The sequence below is a fragment of the Anolis carolinensis genome, chromosome 1 (genome assembly GCF_035594765.1).
Source record: "Anolis carolinensis isolate JA03-04 chromosome 1, rAnoCar3.1.pri, whole genome shotgun sequence".
Classification (NCBI taxonomy): domain Eukaryota; kingdom Metazoa; phylum Chordata; class Lepidosauria; order Squamata; family Dactyloidae; genus Anolis; species Anolis carolinensis.
The window spans coordinates 130,641,991-130,663,975 of record NC_085841.1 but is presented as its reverse complement, the minus strand read 5'-3'; the positions used below and the strand labels follow the sequence as shown (position 1 = coordinate 130,663,975).

General features: G+C 38.9%; 1 protein-coding gene across 2 annotated transcripts in view; it reads left to right on the top strand.

Moving 5' to 3' along the window:
* Positions 1 to 21,985, top strand: part of prim2 (DNA primase subunit 2) — a 97,254-nt gene that overhangs the window by 56,629 nt on the left and 18,640 nt on the right. For both annotated transcript variants that reach the window (XM_062982236.1, XM_016997035.2), the window contains exons 8-10: positions 12,887 to 12,954; positions 14,621 to 14,693; positions 16,278 to 16,463. In XM_062982236.1, coding sequence (XP_062838306.1) covers positions 12,887 to 12,954; positions 14,621 to 14,693; positions 16,278 to 16,463 — 327 coding nt within the window. The remainder of the gene's footprint in view (positions 1 to 12,886; positions 12,955 to 14,620; positions 14,694 to 16,277; positions 16,464 to 21,985) is intronic.

The following is a 21,985-nucleotide window of genomic DNA, read 5'->3' as shown; positions in this document are numbered from 1 at the left end:
AATGTCCGTGCTTTCTCTCATCAGATGGTCAGAATGGCTGACGCCCTAGGGATAGAAATCAAGCAGACCTCTAAGGCGGTAACTGACCCTGTTTTCAAAAGGGTCCAGGCCCAAGTTCCTCCGGCTACCCTCCTACCATTTCTACCGTATCTACTGGACTTTATCCAAGCTTCTTGGAAAACGCCATCTTTGATACCACCCACCTCGAAAAGGATCGAGGCCTGGTACCGTACCGACGATGATGCTTTGGAATGGCTCAAGCACCATCCCGACCCTAACTCTATGGTTGTCAAGGCTTCTCAGTCTTCTGGTCATCAGTCCAGCTGATAGAGAGGGCAAGAGATTTGACGCCGTAGGTCGAAAACTTTATTCTGGAGCTCTCCTACTCTGTAGGATGGCTAACTATGGGGCCTGTATGAGCGCCTACCAGCAAATCCTCTGGGAAAAGGCCCAGCCCTTCTTTGCAAAGCTCTCTGACGAAGATTGGTCTGTCCATACCACGCTTCAACAAGAAGCTGACTCCTTAGCTCATCAGATCCAGATGGCTAAGCATATTGGGGACACTGCCAGCAAAATGATTGCCCATGCGATTGCCATTCGTCGTCACTCCTGGCTCAGGTCATCGGGCCTTTCCTCCTCTTCTAGACAGGTCATTGAAGACTTACCCTTCAATGTGTTGGGTCTCTTCAACGCCGGCACTGATGACAAGCTTAAATCTAACCATGATTTTAAAATCCTGGCTTCAAAGTGTGGAGTCGTACTCGATGGTTCCCTCATCGCTTTCGCCGTTTCCCGCCTCAACCCTTTCGACACCAAGCTTTCAGGCGGTCTTCGAGTTCAAGCCACCAAAATCATCACCAACCTCGCCACTGCTCAACCTCAAAAGCAATGCGGTCGAGCCACCCCTGCCCCCGCTCAGGCCCATTGACATACCTGACACCGTCCCTTCCTGCCCAACCTCCACCTTCGGTACCGATGCAGTCCCGCCGCCTCCACACCCTTGCCTTTTCACAGACTGTTTAGCTCCTTTCTACCACCAGTGGGAGTCTATTACTTCGGATGCTTGGGTTCTCCGTATTGTCTGAGGGGGGTTATGCCTTAGAGTTCGAAGAACTCCCTCCTACAGGTCAAGTTCTCCTCACCAACCCCTCTCCAGAGGGCCTCACCGAAATCAACTCCCTCCTCGCCAAGAGGGCTATTTGGCTTTCTCCATCCGAACAGGACCCTCGAGGCTTCTTTTCCAGATACTTCACGGTCCCAAAGAGAGGAGGGGGTCTCCATCCCATCCTAGACTTACGAGCCCTGAACCTCTTCATTCGTCCAACAAAATTCTGGATGGTGTCCATCGCATCCATTCTCCCAATACTTCAGCGAGGAGATTATTTTGTGTCCATAGACTTACGCAATGTGTATTTCCACGTTGCGATACGAAAGGCCCACAGACGCTTTCTCTGTTTCAAGGTCCTCGACCAGACTTACCAGTTTACTGTTTTACCCTTCGACCTCGTTACGGCACCAAGGTCTTCACCAAGGTGGTGGCCATAGTTGCAGCACACCTCAGATTGTAAGGCAGGGGTCCCCAAACTAAGGCCCGGGGGCCGGATGCGGCCCTCCAAGGTCATTTACCTGGCCCCCGCCCTCAGTTTTATAATATATTTTTATATCATTTTAAATAATATAATATATTATATATACATATAATATTGATAAAATATTATAATGTTATACTATATAATATTAATAATACCATATAATAATATTAATTATATGATATATATTACATATAATATTACAGTATAGTGGTATAGTTCAATATAGTAATATATAATGCTAATATTGTGCTATGCTACTAATATAATATATTGTATGTACATACAGCTGCTCTGAGTCCCCTTCGGGGTGAGAAGGGCGGGATATAAATGTAATAAATAAATGTAGTAAATGAATAAGTAAATAATTTTGGACTTAGGCTCGCCCAAAGTCTGAAATGACTTGAAGGCACACAACAACAACAATCCTAATTAACCTGACTATATCATTGGCCAGAAGCAGGCCCACACTTCCCATTGAAATCCTGATAGGTTTATGTTGGTTACAATTGTTTTCATTTTTAAACATTGTATTGTTCTTTCATTGTTGTTGTTGCTGTTTTGCACTACAAATAAGACATGTGCAGTGTGCATAGGAATTTGTTCGGGTTTTTTTCCAAATGATAATTCGGCCCCTCCACAGTCTGAAGGATTGTGGACCGGCCCTTTGCTTTAAAAGTTTGAGGACCCCTGTTGTAAGGCATCACGGTCTTCCCGTATCTGGATGACTGGCTTCTTGTCGGGCCTGACCAAGTCGTACTGCGGCGCCACGTCGATCACACCCTCCAACTCTTGGACTTGCTCGGCCTCCAGCTCAATGCCGAGAAGTCTCACCTCATTCTGTTGAGGAAAATCCGCTTCATCGGCGCCCTCTTCGACTCCATCGCCCAAACTGTCTCCCTTCCATCCAATAGGTTTCTCGCCCTCTGTCATCACCTCACACTTTGCGAATGCAACTGGAGGGTCCGGGACATCCAGGTTCTTCTGGGTCATATGACCTCTATGGCTCCAGCATGGCCGCAGCAACCGTGGTACCCGGCCCTTCTTCACCTCTCCAGAGTGACCTTTTGCTCTCTTCTGCCTCTGCCGCATCTTCTGTCCAGGGAGAACAATCAAATCCTTCATCCTGACCTCCCCTCTCTACATCTCACTGCATGGAGGATTCTCTCTTAAGCTCCCTTCACCCGAATCTCCAAGAGGTTCTCCGTGCAGCGCATAAGCCAGCTACAACCAAAGCTTATGCCTATAAGATCTCTCAGTTTCGTACCTTCCTTCGGTCCCGAGACATCGACACCATTCTGACCTTGATACCGGTGGTCCTGGACTTCCTGCTGACCCTCACGGAATGAAAGCTCTCCCTCGCTTCTATGAAATCCTACCTAGCTGCCCTATCTTGGTGCTTTCAACGCCAGCCATCCCTGTTTAGCGACCATCTCATAAAGACCTTTCTAAAGGGCTGCAACAACGCCTGGTTGGAACCTCAAACCCGTGCTCTCCCAGCTCACATCCTCCCCATTCGAGCCACTGGCGTCAACAGACCTTCACCTACTTTCATGGAAGGTAGCCTTTTTTGGTGGCTGTGACCTTGGCCCATAGGCCTTCGGAACTGGCAGTTCTTAGAGTGGACGAACCTTACCTTCGCTTCCACCACGACCCTGCTGTCCTACGTCCAGATATCACCTTTCTTCCTAAGGTAGTCTCTGCTTTTTATCTAAACCAGGACATTGTGCTCCCAGCCTTTTCCCCCAACCCCTCATCTCCTCTTGAACGGAGACTTCACCTTTTGGATGTAAGGAGAGCGCTCCTCTTCTATAGAAACCGTACTAGGGCAACGTGAAAAACACCAAGACTCTTTGTCTCCTATGCCCTGGACAAACTGGGCAATCCAGTCTCCTCTCAGAGACTTTCCCACTGGATTGTGCAAGCCATTGAACTTGCTTATGAACTGGCTAAGCGTCCTTCCCCCCCCCCCCCCCCCCCCATCGATTCGTCCAAGATCAACGATGGGCCTTTCTACCTCTACTGCCTTTCTCAGGGGTATCCCTCTTGACTCTATTTGCAAGGCAGCGATTTGGTCGAACCCTTTGATGTTCATTTCCCACCATAGAATGGACTGTAAGGCCCAAAAGGACTCAGCTTTCGTCAGATCGGTTTTGTCCTTCTGCTTATCTTAGAGGACACTGTTTTTCCCTAAAGAACACTTATCTTAAAAAAGAGAGAGATAATACTAGGGAAAGAGAATGACAACGGAGATACAAATAGTGGGAATGGGGGAAAGTGAATTGGTCTCATTCTAGGTGTTATTGTTTACATAACAAGCTTTATTTCACAATGTTTATGTGATTGCACTATGTCAATGTTTCTTAGAGGTCTGTTTACCTCTTGGTCCTATTCTAAGGACAGGTTACACTGTGTTTTTCTCCTCTCTGGAGATACTGTTGTTCTGTTTGCACCTTATTCCCTGGGCTGCCTTACTGCCCATTTACCAGGGATACACCTCGACATGGTTATGTCTCATGTTTTATGCACTTGGCCGATATGTTGACCTCCTTGTCACTTCGATGTGTCCTAATAAAAATTGGGTTTAGACATTCAACTCATAAGGTTTGCTCTGTCCCACCATCCTGGACCTCAGCATGCTAGTCTCCATTAGTGTGCATTCACACACGAAAAAAAGGTCAGGTTGCTTACCTGTAACCATGTTTCTTCAAGTGTACTCTGTGAATTCACACAAACCCACCCTTCCATCCCCGCTGGCAAACCTCTCCCTTTCTCGTTGCCTTTGCAGTGCAGGAACTGGAGAGCGGATGCCCAGGGCTGCCTTATATGCCCTGCAGGGAGAGGGGAGTGGCTACCTCCAAAATTCAAACTTTAGCTTGGAAGAGGTTTCCGTTGGAGCCCGCGCAGGCACAGTCTCTCCATTAGTGTGAATTCACAGAGTACACTTGAAGAAACATGGTTACAGGTAAGCAACCTGACCATATTTAATATAATTGTGTGTATATGACTCACACAAACCTGTGTGTAGTGTGCACACAGAGACCTGTTATTTATATGCACCAGAAAAAAAATCAAGACAACTGAAGACAGTGGCTGGAGGATGTTTATTGAAAATTGTTTCCCTCTATCTGTGTGCCTCTCCATATTATGTAGGCCTTCAGAAGCAATTTGCTCAAGCTGAATAAGCAGTATCTAAACACCAAATTGGTAACGAGACTTTCCCGTGAATCGAGAAGCAGGGCAAACTTCGGTACAAACAATTTGATTATGCAATTCTTCCGTGGGGGTTATGGAGAGAAAGAATACAGATAAAAGAGTGATCTGAAAAACCATTGTGTGTGTGTGTTGGTGTTTCTCTTAGGTTCTTTCAGGATGAACTAAGCCAGGGGTCCTCAAACCTTTTAAGCAGAGGGCCGGGCCAAAATCCTTCATACTGTTGAGGGGCTGAATTATCATTTGAAAAAAACCCGAACAAATTCCTATGCATACTGCACGTGCCTTATTTGTAGTGCAAAAAAAACAACAACAACAATGAAAGAACAATGCAATATTTAAAACTAAAGACAATTTTAATCAATATAAACTTATCAGGATTTCAGTGGGAAGTGTGGGCCTGCTTCTGGCCAATGAGATAGTCAAGTTAATCAGGATTGTTGTCATTTCTGTCATTTCAGACTCTGGGCAAGTCTAAGACTAAAACTGAGGGCGGGGGCCAGGTAAATGACCTTGGAGGGCCGCATCCGGCCCACGGGCCTTAGTTTGGGGACCCCTGAACTAAGCTCTTCCTTATCACTCTACTCAAAGAAGGGAATGACTCCTTTTTTTAAATAAGAGTTAATGTACATTACTCACATCGACTCATCAATAAGTCAACCCAGGTTTTCTTTAGTTAATTTTTTGACTAAAATTTCTAGACTTCTACATGAGTAAGGTAATGTGAATATATATATTTCTTGTTCTTAACATGTGTATTGGAAATTCATAGGCATTCCTATTACAAACCTTGTTTTGTGTTCAGAATATTTTGATCACATTTTCAGGACATTTTTTGATATGTATTTGTGTAAATGCAACTTCCTATTTACCAGACCAAATTCATGTGGATTTTTTCTATCTTACATTTTTTCTAATGCCTGCATTTGTTTTGTGTACTTTTGCTTTCCCAAAATGTATTATTAACCACAAAATGAATGGATTCCTGAGGCAAGATGTGCTTTGTTATGCTTTTAATTTTGGACGTGAAGCAGCTACAGTAGAGTCTCACTTATCCAAGCCTCGCTTATCCAAGCTTCTGGATAATCCAAGCCATTTTTGTAGTCAATGTTTTCAATATATCATGATATTTTGGTGCTAAATTCGTAAATACAGTAATTACAACATAACATTACTACGTATTGAACTACTTTTTTCTGTCAAATTTGTTGTATAACATGATGTTTTGGTGCTTAATTTGTAAAATCATAACCTAATTTGATGTTTAATAGGCTTTTCCTTAATTCCTCCTTATTATCCAAGATATTCACTTATCCAAGCTTCTGCCGGCCCGTTTAGCTTGGATAAGTGAGACTCTACTGTATTTTCCTGAGGAAATTTAAACCTGACAAATTCAATTCCTATCTCCATAACTATTACCCAGAATTCTTAATATTTGGGTTCTGAGTGTAATGAGAAAAAAAAACCCAATCACATTATTGGACAGGTATGGTAACTCTAATGTGAACATACAGACACACACCTGTTCCTGGAAATCCACTTCTGTGCTTTGTGAAAGGTCCCACTTACTTCTCTTAAATTGTGTACAGTGATAGAAACATTTTGTGAAGCATGGTTACCAAGGTGATGTTAATAATTATGTTCTTGTACTTTTTCTTGCCTTTTCATACATAACACTTTCAACACTTTGGTCCTATATGTATTGAATACATGGTAGGTTCTACTAAATGAACCGGGCTTCATTTTTCACACATTTTAGTCAAGTTGGATAAGACTCAGAAGGACGACATACAGACATGATAAGAGGTGTGAGTAGAGGCAAAACTTTGCCTTTTGCCTCAAAGAGATTTTTGATCTGCTGTGTTAAGGGTAGGCAGCTGTGGTCTTTCAGATATTTTTGAGCAGGCCTGCACAACCTGTGGCCCTCCAGATGTCTGGAACTTCAGCTCCCAGTATTCCTGACCATTGGGTAAGCTGGCTGAGGCTTCTGAAGTTGGTGTCCCAAACACCTGGAGAGCTACAGGTTGTGCAGGTCTGTTTTACACTGTATTTTCCAGAGTTCTTCACTGTCTATGGTGACAAAGGTGGTTAGGAGATGTTTACTAAAAATCTGTTGGAGTCCTGTTGTTCACCTTATATTATGTGAGAAAAAGCAAGCACAGTTCCAGCTTCATTATTATGGTGGCATGAGGAGCTACAATTCATTATTTTTTATGAAGTAGTATACAATTATAATAAATAAAATTAATACATGATATATGAAATACTTTGCTTCAAATTCTGTGGATGTCTTTTTTGGACCTTGGACCCTTGAGATAAAAGAAATGCAAAGTTCCTTGATGACTTAGCCATCTAATTTCCTTCAAACATAAATGGCAATGACCAGCTAATAACAAGAAAACAAACTAACTCTTAATATAAAATTCTTGTGTTAAGTTTTTTTAGTTTTAACAAATATCTGGAGAGTATACATAGTGCTAATTTTCAGGAACTATATATTTGCCGGGATTGCTTATTTTGACTATTTCTTAAGAACTGCATCACGCTAAAGGTTAAAACCAAACTTTTTCAAAATTGATCAGCATTGAAATGTCAGTTGTCTACTTATGGCAGCCTACCAGCATGTAAACACAAGGCTAATATTGATTTCCCTGGTTGCATAACATTTGCATTGTGACATTTGCTACAACATTAGCAAAACGGTTGTTCCTTGATCAATCATTTCTTGATAGTACATACCATACAATCACACATGATGTGACCTATTTGGAAATGCATATTAACTACTGGGCTGAAGTGTGTTTTTCAAAATGTAAACCTGGAGTGCAGTCTGTGTTGATCTGAGAAATTGCAATTTTCTAACATAGATAACATTTTGAGATCACTATCAAATGGGATTTAAAGTGAATCAATTTTAAGAATTTAATCTTCTGTTTGTTTATGCAGAAATAAGTACTACTACATTTAGTGAGTAAGCAGGTATCACTGTAGCTTTAGAAAAAAATGGGAAAACCTATGAACATTGAATTTATGTTTTGTTGTGAAATACAACTCTGGGGGAATTAAAAAAGCTAGTTAAACATTCTTAAAAGAAATTATTATTATTATTATTATTATTATTATTATTATTATTATTATTATTATATTTATACCCCACTTTATCTCTCCTACATGTAATGTTTAGTTTCCTTTCTTTTCTTGGCTTTCTTGTCTTCAACTTTTCAGATTTCCTGTGGAGAATAAAGGTTTATCAAGTTTTATATCACCTTTCCTCCAAATGTTTTACCATGTACATCAGTTTTTACATATGTACACACCTTATCACATTTTTTCAACTGTAGCAAGTATATATGGCACTGATTGAGACTGAGATCATAGCTGAAGAGTTTTCCTTTCATTTGTATGCAAAGGACTGCATAGTGTCACCTGAACAAAATAAGGACAGAATTTGACTCTCCAACCTGAAGCTCAAATTACATCTGGTAACAGTTCTACAATAGGAAGTAGGTGGTTCATTTAGGACCTCATCCCTCGAGTGGTGGGAAAGCAGGGGAAGGTGTAACTAACAGTCTTACCCCGTTCATTCCCATCTTTCCCTGTTTTCTGGAATGGCCAGCCATTCCACATCCTTCTGTGCATTTCCTCACCTTCTCTGTAGCTTCTGCTGTTGGGAGTCAAGTAGAATCTGTCTCCTGAAAATGGAGTCTTTCCTGTGATGCTGCCACGGAGTCCCACTAGAAGTGGTCTTGCGTTATGTAGGACTCCGTGACAGCAGGTCACGGAAACAGAGACAGTCTCAAGCCAGCGTGGGATGAGGTCCTTTAAGCACCAAGTACGTCATATGGGTTTATTGCTGAGCCCTCTCTTTTCATCCTCCGTTTATTTCCCCAAATCCTGTTCCTGGTCAGTCAGGTTCTGATGCCAAAAGTTCTAAGGAATTCGAAGAAGAGTACTTGGGGAGAAGTATTTGGTGGGGAAACAATTTCAATTGTCTTTGCCTTAAATTTCTTTATGATATATACAGTAGAGTCTCACTAATCCAAGCTAAACGGGCCGGCAGAAGCTTGGATAAGCGAATATCTTGGATTATAAGGACTGATCAAGGAAAAGCCTATTAAACATCAAATTAGGTTATGATTTTACAAATTAAGCACCAAAACTTCATGTTATACAACAAATTTGACAGAAAAAGTAGTTCAATATGCAGTAATGTTATGTTATAATTACTGTATTTACGAATTTAGCACCAAAATATCACGATATATTGGAAACATTGACTACAAAAATGGCTTGGATTATCCAGAGGCTTGGATAAGCGAGGCTTGGATTAGTGAGACTCTACTGTATATGTATTTGATATATTATGTCCTACTGGCACAGGTTTTGGTACAGTGGGGAATGCTGTGAAAGAATGGGGTGTTTCTTATGTTGAATGGAATCATGCCCGAGTTTCTTTAGACTGTAGATATATGTGGTAAATGGTTAAACTAGCATGTCAAATAATTGTAATTCATTACATAGACTAACAAAATGCAACTGCATGGCAAGATTTGGTAATTATGTGATGAACCTTCATGTGACCCACGAAACTGACCTGACCTGGTAGAGCATGCATATTATCTTGCAGTGAGCAAGGTGAAATGTAGGGACATTACTCCAACATGCTGTGCTCGCCCCTCTTTGGAACAAAATGCATAATCAAATATGAAACTGTCAGTTGAAAAAGACAGTGACTGCTGCTCAGGCCTGTCCTTTGCTTGTCTGGTTATTAATCAAACAGTATCAGCCTGCACCAAAAAGCATGAAATGCTTGCACTGAAAATCAATCAATCAAACCATTTTCTCTGGTCTTGAGTTGTGACTGGTAGAGATTTTTAATAGATTTGTTGCAGTGTGCAAATTCATTTTCTAAGTATTTGTATTTTATATTAATTTTTCAGTAAGGATAGCAGATTGAATTCTAAGCATGAAATGTTTAAAAATAATGTATTTTTTAAAAAATGCAGTGGCATTGGATTTAATTATAAGAAAGAACATTTTAGCTTATGTAGATGACTATGTTGCAAGGAACTACATAGGCAGTTTTTATTTTTCAGGGGTTTTTTGGTGGGTGGGTGAGAGGGGTATCCTATAATTCTTTGAACATATTATACTCATACTAAAGTCACACCACTGGCTGCCAGTTAGTTTCTGGCCAAAATACAAAGTGTTAGTTTTGATCTTTCAAGCCCTCCGTGGTTTGGGTCTAGGTTACCTACAGGATCACATTCTTCCGTACAATCTGCCCGAATACCTAGGTCTTCTGGAGGGCTACTCCAACCAGCCAGAACGCGACTGGCAACCACTGCCCAGAGACCTTTTCATCGGCCACCCTACAACCGTGGAATGATCTGCTGGAAGAGCTCAGACAGCTGAATAAGTTGTCGGAATTTAAAACACATTTGAAGACCTATCTCTTCCGGCAGGCCTGCTCAGCCAGTTTTGATCACGGATTTTAAACATGCATATTTAAATATGTACTTTGTTGGAATATGGTTTAATACGTGTATTTTATGGAATGTGTTTTTAGCAATGTTGTAACCCACCTCAAACCACAAGGTGAAGCGGGTAAGAAGTACAACAGCAACAACAATTATTATTATATTGGTTGATCCAATATAGGTAGAGAATGTAATTTTTGGTGTGCAGATTCTTGGATCCAGCTGAAATATAGATGTTGATAGGACTATAGAGGCTTGGAAAGCATAGATTTTGGAGTTGGTTGTCTAAATCGCATAGTCTGGACCAAATGTCTTTATGTCTTTACTTCAGCTGCTGTTTTGACTTTTGTGTGGGATTTCATATCAGCTATAGACCTTGTCAAGAGATATAATACCTAGGGATAGATTTAATACATGAACTAAAAATGAAGTTTTAGTGTACAGTATATGGAATTTGTAAGGTATATAGAGTTAACCATTAACCTGTTTAAACAGAGTAGACAAAAGTTTGGAACAGTCCTAATTACCTCTAGATTGGCTCAGGACTCTCCAAAACATAATGGACTTCTTAAACCAGGCCTGAGTTGGATATAGATTAATAAACATATAGGGATTTTTTTAATTCAATATTTATTTATTTAGATCTAGTGCGGGCCTGTTTTCAGAAGTCCATAATGTCAAGTGCAGCTCCTTGCCTGGGCTTTCTGTAGTTCTTATATGGTTTTTTTAAAATCTCTTGGAGAAGCTAAATTTGAGAATGCTACAATTTCCAAGTATTTCTTTATTCCATATATGGAACTTTAAATACAACCTCTCTTGGGTCTGTGTCATATTGGTGACAGTGGCTTTTTTTCTCCTGTCTTTTACACAAACAAATAACTTATAGACTTCCGGTGCCTTTTGATATCTTGCAAATTATTATTACTATTGTCAGATCATAATGGATTTTTCATGAACAATTTATTTTATTGATTAAAACAGTTATATCACAGAATATTTGTATACAAATGAAATGAATTTGAACAATGTAAAATGAGAAAGCAATAGAGAATCATTTTTCTGTTGCCTGATTTTCCTGTTTTTTCTTGACTTGGCTGAGAAGGCAAAACAAACAGCATGACAGACAAAAAATGAATTCCCACAGTACTTCAACCAGAACATGTTTAGCACAGGAAAGAGTTAGCACTTTTTGCCATAAGTAGAGCTCAGGTACTTGGAATATAATGCATGAATAGGTTAATCTTTGGAATGGTTTAAGAATAGATTTTAATGAAAAGTTAAGAGGTTTGTGTGTCATGCTGATGTAAAGATGCATGTAATGAAGAAGAGCCAATGAATGATAAACACATGGAGATTGCATAGATATTGATGACAGAAGAGATGAGCCATCGATTTCTTGAAATAGGATTCAACAGGTGAGATTCAAGGTAAAGGCAGTGAAGCCCTGCAGTCATCAAAGCTGCCTGTGCTAGTCAATATAACATTACTTGGGTTATTAGCAACTGCATCATTCATATTATGAAATTTAAAAAATCTGAAATACTGTATTGGTCTATACCACTGCTTCTTACAATGTGGGTCCTGACCCAAATGGGATCCCCTTAGGTCAGTTTGGGGTCATGAAAAATTTGACAACCGTAAAAGTGCTACCAGTTATACAAATCTGTTAACAACAATGTGCAATGTTTAAAGTGGACTCTGTAGAAAATGTTTCACCTGTACTTCATAAAAAGAAAAAATCAGCCTGTCAGGCAAGACTTGCTGAGTTGTCCTCAGTAAATGTTTGGTTTTTAATGCCTTTTAAAATCTATATATATAAAAGAGTGATGGCATCACGGCGACCCACAAAACAACAAAACTACAAGCCCCCCAACCTCGAAATTTGACAACACAACCCATCATCCACGCCTCTAGGTTGATCCAACAAAAAAAAAAGAAAAAATAAAGTCCTAATTTGAGAGAGAGGAATAATTGTTTTTATCCAATTGCTGCCAGTTAGAAGGCTAAGCTCCTCCATCTTGGTCTCCTAGCAACCCAATAAAAATAATAAAAAACACTAAAAATTAATACAATCTATCTATATATATATAAAAGAGTGATGGCATCACGGCGACCCACAAAACAACAAATCTACAGGCCCCCCAACCTCGAAATTTGACAACACAACCCATCATCCACGCCTCTAGATTGATACAACAAAAAGAAAAGAAAAATAAAGTCCTAATTAGAGAGAGAGAGGAATAATTGTTTTTATCCAATTGCTGCCAGTTAGAAGGCTAAACTCCTCCAACTTGATCTCCTAGCAACCCAATAAAAAAATAATAATAAACACTAAAAATAATTAAAAACACTAAAAAATTAATACAATAAAATACTATAATAACAGAAAATAACTAAAAATAATACAAGAAAATAATAAAATATGATAAATAAAAAGATAACTTACAATAATTAAAAATACAAATACCGTCAAATAAAAATTACACATCAATTTTTAACCAATACCACCACCACTTTGCCACAGCAACGCGTGGCCGGGCACAGCTAGTATATCTATATATTTGATCTATAACAACTCACATTTTGTCCCATTCCCCTCCTCAGATTACAGCACGCTCGCTTCCCATTATACAAACTGATGAGAGACTCCAGCCTCTGCTCAGTCACCTCAGGTAACATCAGTATACAGTTTCCCATGACATATATATATTTCTCTGCACTGGGCAGCCCAGCAAGGAAGAGCAGGCTATGTATATGGAGGTGGGTGTATATGTTGATGTCTTCTTCCAGCCAACATTTCTCTAACTTCCCAGACCAAAATATTAGGAGTTTCCCTGTTACTTCCCCCCGATAGTGTTATCAGTGCCACTATTGGGATTGCTTTCAGGCCACAAAGGTAAGGTATTTTGTTTTTAAAGCTGGGGTGACTACTGTCTGGGTTCTAAGTAGCTCCATTTTTTTATCTGGCCTCAGTCAAGGCAGAATTGTATCAACTATTTTGGTTCTGGAATTATCTGCAGAGCCCAACTTTCTACCCGCCATCTTTAGAGCTCTTCCTCTGATTCCAGAAGTTGAATGCAGAAAATGTTTCTCTGCCCCAGTACTTTTTTCAGTGCCATGAAGGTTTCTCACACCATGAAGTGCTGCACATTGCTGCATCAGCAAGCCGCGGACTGCAATCTTCTCTTCTCACCTCTCTCCTCCTCTCCATTTATAGATTTAAGGAGTTGGAAGACAATTTTGCGAACTGTGTTTTGGTCCTTATCTGGAATTCCAAAATTCAAAATTGGGGGCTGAAATTGTGACAGCTTTGCTTTCTGATAGTTTGCTCCATGCACAAGCAAAAGTATTTTAAAATATTGTGTATGTGCATAAGGTATATATAAAACATAAATGAAATTTATGTTTAGACCTGGGAACCATCTCCAGGAAATCTTGTTATATATGCATATGCATAGACAAGTATTCCGAAATCCTCCAAAATCCGAAACACTTGTGGTCCGAAGCTTTTCAGATAAGAGATACTCAACCTGTAGTAACATTTATGGAAGCGCTTCCCTATAATGAGCTTGTTGCATCTGATGAATGAGTAATGCTGTTGTCATAAAGCTACCTTTTCAGTCAAAACTTCAAGTTTTCCCCTCAAGTAATCTTTACCATATATTTGTCCTTGAAAAATGTCCTCACTACTTGAAATTCCTGTGGAATATTCTCCTTTGCTCAGAACTCTTTTAAAGCCACAATCATGATTTTATTATGTATTCCCTTGGGTTGTCTGCTCATAGTGCTCTATAATATTTCAGAAAAGTTGTCACCATTCTCTGATAAATTAAAGAAGACACACTTTTTCTAGTGGTTCCTTTAATAAAAAAAAATCTATGAGATCTATACCTGAGATACTACAAATGGTTTCTTTGAACAACTGCTTTGATATGCCTTGTTAGATGTCTGAAAATTTGCTCATACTTAAAATATAATATTCAGCTTAGGATGTGATTTTGAACATATTTCAAAAAAGAAATGCATTTCAAATAAATGGCCCAGAATATATGTATGGTAAAAAGTTAGAAATGTCTTAGTCAAAGGGTTTTTCCCCCCTTCCATGCCCATCCATTCTAAAAAAACTGAAAGAATAACAAAAAAATCCAACTTCCACGTGTTTTAATTAAATTGTTGAATTCTTACATTGAATTATTGCTTCTAAGATTCATTGAAACAAAAAAACCAGATGTTGCTGTTACTATGTTCCCATAGTAACAGCAAGGTTTCCTTTTAAAATTCTGAAAATTACATTTGCCACAAATAACTTCCTTTTTAAATTCCTTCTCATCACTACAGCCATGCATATGTTGGTCCAGATTACAGTATCGAAAAAAATATTGGGAAAATTTCACTGGAACAGATTGATGCCGTGAGTGTTTCACACTTTTGTATCATATTATACATTCCTTTAGTCCTGCATTCAGTTAATGACATTTATGTACAAATGGAAAACAATAATGGATTGGGTCTACAAGTGTTATCAGCTTTTTAATCCAGTTAAATATACTTGTAATGTCACAGCAGTAGCAAACTATATAAAATTCACATTGTTTTTAAAACATGGTGTAGAAATGTGCTTGTTTGGAGGGATAGTAAAATAGAAATATAACAACAAAGTGGTGAATAGAAATATTAATACACATTTGATATGCCATTTAAGAGTGTTCAAAGCAAATCTAGCCCAGTTGCCATATCATTGTTGGGCAATATTTTAAGATATGCTATGTGACAATATCTTATTTGTAATCCTTATTTTGTAGGTGAACATACACTATCCCTTCACTGTCTACAACAGCAAACAGATTGCTACAAACAAGAGTTTGAAGCAAACTGTAACTTAGCCAGAGCTCCATAAGTAAATAGACAACTTAAAGGCACATACAGATACTCCTATAATTGTTGTCATGGAAGCTGGAGATTTCTTATTTGGATAATAATAATAATAATAATAATAATAATAATAATAATAATAATAATAATAATAATAATGAAACATCAATCTAATATACCTCATTGTACCGGACCTGACATGCAATGTTTCAATAAAATCTTCTTTTTTTTAATGTGTTGTTGAAGGCTTTCATGGCCGGGATCACAGGGTTGTTGTATGTTTTCCGGGCTGTATGGCCATGTTCTAGAACATGGCCATATAGCCCGGAAAACATACAACAACCCTCTTCTTTTTTTATTTTAAAGAGAGATTTAGAGAATTGATGTTAATACCCACAACTTAACCTAAGCCAACATGCTGTAGTGCAGTGGTTCTCAACCTATGGGTCCCCAGATGTTTTGGCCTTTAACTCCCAGAAATCCTGACAGCTGGTAAACTGGCTGAGATTTCTGGGAGTTGTAGGCCAAAACACCTGGGGGCCCACAGGTTGAGAACCACTGCTGTAGTGATTAGAGTTGGTCTAGGACTCTGGAGACCAGGATTCATACCTTAGCTAAAATCTCACTGCGTGACTGAGCAGGTTGCACTTTCTCTGCCTCAGAGCAAAGCTATGGCAAATTTCCTTTGAACAAAGCTTGTCAAGAAAACCCGGTGATAATTTCACCATACGTAAAAAACAACTAGAAGGCATATTGCAACAACCACCAACTTAAAATTCACTTTATTTGCGGAAACCTGCAATTTTAATAGAATCAAAACCTATGTCATAAACGTATAACTAATTAACCATACTGGTGGACACTTTGAGCTAGAATTTATGAATGGAACTTTTTTTAAATAAACATACTCTCTATTCTATTTGATCTTGAGTCTTGTACAGAAAGAGATACTTGACTAAAAAGCTTACAATCATATTGAGGTTGTATAATACATTTGTTTATAGCTTCTGCATAAATTATCATCTTATGCTGTTCACCTTTCTAAATAAATTTAAGCAATGAGCACAGTACAACCTGTAAGGTTATTGAGTAATAGGCCTTAATATGAAATTTCTTGTTGCAGCTTTCAGTGAAATCCTTTCCCCCTTGCATGCGCCAGCTGCACAAAGCTTTGCGTGAAAACCACCATCTCCGTCATGGAGGCCGCATGCAGTATGGGCTGTTTCTAAAGGGTATTGGCTTAACATTGGAACAAGCTTTGCAGTTCTGGAAAGCGGAATTCATCAAAGGCAAATTAGATGCAGATAAGGTAAGCTCTTGGTTGGGAGCCCTCTTCAGTTGTCAGTAGTTGTATTTTGAATGCTTACATAGTTCACAAGTGTTATTTATATACATTATGGACAACTGGTGTAGATTAAAGCATCAGCATCTACTCCAAAGCAGCTGTTTTCACATCCGTCCCTCATAAGAGGTCCCCATCATCACCATCACAACCTTTTGTACATCTTGTCTTTGAACGCCAAAATTGGGAATCAGGACACAAACCCCTTCTCTCCTTGTATTTTATATAATTTAATTCATTTCTATCGTATGCAACTCCTCCAAAGAGAGGGAAAACCCAACGTACTTACAATATTGAAATGCATTTATAAAAGCTGATATCAGTATTTGTGTGTATTTGTGAAAAATCACTGTAGGGACCACATTCTAAAATAGATGGTGTCCCAACATCATGTGACTGCGCTTCTTTTTATGCAATGAGATTTCCCCTTCCTTCACACACACATTTATCACAGATCTTTTTCTTCATTTTGTTAGCCATACAATTTAGCTTTCAAAGTATTTGCCAAACTTTTATGTTCCATTTTTGTGTACAAGAGGCTTTTGGCCTCTCTGATTTTGTGTGCATCATTTTTTCAGCAGCTAAAAGATTTAAGATTAATAAGTGATGTGCTGTGAAAACAGTTTGATGAGTATAACATTAGAATCCAGTTTTCATAAAACTTTATTTTAGCTTTTCATAGAATGTTCTTTTGTTGAGAACCTTTCTTTATTCTAAACCAAAATAACTTGTACCACTATTTTTTATGGCCTTTAGATATTTATTTCACACTAGATATCGCTAGTTCTTTGATCCAGAGATGTGACACATGCTCTGCACTGCACTGATTTATATAACAGAAATTTGAAATGTGTTTTTTCCCTTTGAATCTATCAACATGCTTTTTTGTCCTTTCTTTTACAAACATCACCATATAATATGATTTCAGTACATTGTGGAGTTGTAGTAACTGGAGTAAATGGCCTGTCATGTGGCCTTCCTAGAAAACCTCATGTTGGATTCGCCTTAGGTTACCATAAGTAAGAAACACCTTGAAGGCACACTTCAACTAAACATTTGACCCTATTCTAGACATACTATTGATTGTGAATTGGAACTAATTTGGATAATTTGATAAGCCTAGAAATTCTGCTTGTATATTTCTCTTAATCCTGCAGTTTCCAGGGAGGACTATGCAGACAATGTGAACATTCCCCCACCCAGAAGGCTTTTATTATTCTTTCTATGATCACTCTTTCTCTAATTCAGTAATAAAGAGAGGGCTCTTTGGATTAATGCTTTTTCAAATGCAATTGTAAATGTGTTTCTAAAAATACCTAACCTTTGAAAACAATAGAAATGAGTATAATTGTTTCCTGTAGCCTGTATAAAGCTATTATTAAGTACTCTTCTTCAAGACATGAGAAAAAACATTGGTTAATTAAATCTGATAAGGAAAGTGATTGTTAAGATGCCACCCTACCCAAAAACCACACACCCCCAGAAGCCCTGAACATTTAAATAACTCAGGCTGCTAGTACCGTACTTTTTCGTAATGCAGTATATAGAATGCAGTCTTGAAATAGCAGTATGGAAGACAATAATATTTCAAAACTTATTATGAATGTCTTTTGCAGCAATAATTCTTTGAATTATAACCTTTTTCATAAAAGTTTAGGGGCTGAATTTTATATATTGGTTAAAATGGTTTATTCATCTTGAAAGAAAGAAGTGTTGGTGTGTGGATGGATGGATGGATGGATGCAGCACACATTGAAGGGGCATCAATGTGCCCATTTAGTTAAGGTGCATTGCAAAAGAAAGGCTTCATCTTTATAAGCTTCACAATTGTTAAAAAAATACTTAGTAGAATCAAAAAGGCCAGGCCATAGGCTATTGTGGCCTATGAACTAGTCTTTTTGAATCTGTTAAGTATTCTATAAATTCAGGAGCAACAGCACCGTCTACTGAATCTTGTGCTAACTTCCTTAGTTACAGTAAGAGTTTGGCTGAAAATTCACAGACTGCCAATTGTGAGTAATTTAGGAGTAATTGTTGGTCCTCAGTTAGTTTTAACCTTTTAAACTGTTACAAATTAACATCATAGTAATTCTGTGTTGCATAACATAGCTGTTCAAAATGTTTTGTAAGATTTGTGAGTACCTTTTCTCTTCTGAGTTTTAGATCCTGTGAAGCCAAGCTTTCTTTGTATTTTGTCTTCATTGGAAGATACTAGGCATATATATTTGACCTGCATTTTTTCAGGAAGGCGTCCAGAGAATGGATGAAGCTTAGGACTCATTGACAGATTTAAGCGTCATTATATGGTATACACTTCGGGATACTTAAAAGATCCTAAATGCAAAATTCTTCATGTAGGAGAATGGTTATGAGAAGTTTAAAGAAATGATCCCAAGGTAAAGTGTGTGTATGGGTGGATGGAGTTGCATATCTTTTATCATCTGTCCCACATAAATGAGTAGAAAGTTATTTAATACAGGATGAAAAAGCATGTAGGAGAAAACATTTTCCATAGGAAGAATCGCGATGGCTTTTGCAAAACAACTTATGAAGAACCAGTTCTTTTCAATTTCCTAACGCTTTTGAAATAGGGATGATCTGGTAGTCATTCATACTTAGAAAGCTTTTGACAAAATCCTCTACAAAAGAGTCATACATAAACTTTGAAGACATAGGATAAGGGAGCTGACCCACTTGAGGGCAAAAAAAAGGCAGAAAGATAATAAATGGGAAGCTCTCGCCATGGGAGAAAGGAGTGCTTCCCACTCTCCCAAATATAGCCACTTCTCTGCTTCATGTTTCTGCTAATGCAGGAAGCAAACTTGAAATAATCAGACCATCTTTTGCTTCCTGTTTTCCAGGTTTCTTGAGGTCCATTCTAGAAAGGTAGAGAGGGAAGTGAACTACACAACTACTATGGCATTGATTGTAGAAATTGCATGTTGTTATATTCTAGTGCCTCTTAAATGAAGCGAATGGGGAAAGGAACACAAGTATGGAGTAATGACAGCTGCTCTTCTATTTTGAATTGGATGAGCAAGTAATCTGAGCCAGTCTTGTAAGTGCACAGTATGGAGAATTAAAATCTTCTGATTTTAACTACCAGGGTCTCTGATTGATGGACGCAGCAACTGGGTTACATTAATATAGTAGAATCTTACAGATTAAATGTTTTCACGTGATAACAGATACAGGACTTGTTCTTTTGACACTATGGTCTTGAAGACTTGAATGGATTGTGTGCATGTGGTTGAATTCTCTGCCTTTGGTAAAAGGAGAACTCCACATAAGTTTAAATGTCATGGCCCAGAAGAAATGAAGGCAAAGTGCCATGGGCTCTCCTTGTTTTCTTTTGCTCAGAATACAGCCCTTTCTCCAAGCTCTCTCTTAAACTTTCTATTACTTTTTCTTTTATAGGCCACCTCTTCTCATACTACTTACCCATTTCTTCTTTGATCCCATTCAAATTTAGTCTTGCATTTCATGTCACCGTCTGTGATGATATTGTGCCTGTTTCTGGAAATGGTTTAGAAAATGATTGACAGCCACCATGATGTAGTGGTTTATGAATTGAATTATGGCCCAAAACCAGGGTTCAAATTACCTTAGTCACACCTGAGGCAGGTCACATCTCAGAGGAATGCGAAGGCAACATCTTGTCAGAACAAATCTTGCCAAGAAAATCCCTCAGTAGTTTTGCTTTAGAATTGCATAAATCAGAAATAACTTGACAGCACTCAACAACATCCAGGAAGTGAAGTAGCTCTTAATGGAGAATGGGTGAAATCGATGATTGCACTGAGTCTAGCTCAGGCATGGGCAAACTTTGGCCCTGCAGGTGTTTTGGACTTCAACTTTCACTGCTCTTACGAATTGTGAGAGTTGAAGTCCAAAACACCTGGAAGGCTAAAGTTTGCTCTTGCCTGGTCTAGCTGAACCCATCACTTTCTAAACATGCTTGACAGTGGAGAAGAAGACTGCTTTCACAAGCAGCTTCTAACGTGTCCGTTTTGGAGAACTCCTTAAGTGCTGGACATTTTGGATTCTAGAGACAAATGGGAGCGTGAGACACCTTACTCAAAGAACCCTATCACTAAACATGCAGGAGCCATTTGCTCTATAGGTAGCTGGATTATCCAAAACAGATTCCCATCATATCCTGTTGCTTTGTAATAACTACCATCCTGATCTCTGTGCTCATGATTTTTCACTGATAATTTCCTATCTTTGCAGCTGCCATTTTTTTAAACACTTATGTGCTGATGACCTTACTTCTTCCCTCTTTGAGTAGAGAAGATATTTATGTCCATAAATGCATATTCAGGGCATTTCAAACATCAAGATCAACTTGATGCTGAGCAGCAGTATCTTGCTCCTGGGGGAATGGGTGTTCCTCCAAGGGTCTTCAGATGGATTAATAACATATTTGGTCTTCTAAAAGGAGCTATATTCCCTTCTCAATCAAATCACAAACTTCAGTACTCTTACATGGGATTCTAGCTTCTGCAGGATAGGATGCAGTTCTATCCCAGTGTCATGATGCTTCCTTTAATTGTTTCTTCCAGTTTCATTTCATGTCAAGGAATTCAAGAAGTTCAGAATGCTGAGGCAGTGGTAGCAGCTCTTCATTGAATAGGGTAGTTTTGAAGATCATACAAATTGCTTTATCCAACCTATGGTTCCTAGCACCAATTCAGGATCTTTTGTACAAGGCACCAGTATTTCAGACTGGCTCTAATGTGGAGGCTATGCAATACCCTCTGGTAGATTTAGGATATTCGAACAGACTGTTGACCCTATTTTATCTTATAGAAGGTGGTCCTCCACTACAGTATATGGAGGCTACATGGCAGATATTTAGCAAGTGCCAGAGGATAAGTGCTACAGACTTCCATCAGGCTTCTGTTTCTACCACTCTATTCTGTTTCAGACTGGCAAGCATGTGTGATAGTACACTTCTAGTTCAAGAAACAAAAAATGAAGAAACAAAGCCATTTCAGGGTCATACACAGAAAATCTGTAAATTGTAGGAGGTTATAAGAACAGAATTGTGGTGAGATCGGTCAGGGGTCTAAGCATAAGAGGCAAAGAGCTGGAAACTGGAACCTCTTCTGAGGAAAGGCAAAGTTGACACTGCAATGAAAATACAGTGAGGGGCACTTTTAAAGAATTCCAAGTCTCCAAAATTAAGGAGTATAGAACCCACAAAAGTTCTCATGGGAAAGTTAGCCATTATCCAATTTGAGAGCTAACCTTCGTCTCACTCCCTCTCTCCTGCTCCTATCTTTTGTAACAAATTCCTTTCGATTAAAAGTCTCATCTTCATCCAGGTCAACACCATCTGGTGTAGGTAACAATGAAGAGACGTCGGAATGTTCGCCAATTAGCGGTTCTTCTTGAATAACCATATCAGGCAGCTGCAAGGCCAAGGGGCCCCTGTCCGGGGCAGAAATGTCTGCAAAATACGCAGCAGCATCTGTTTCCAACTC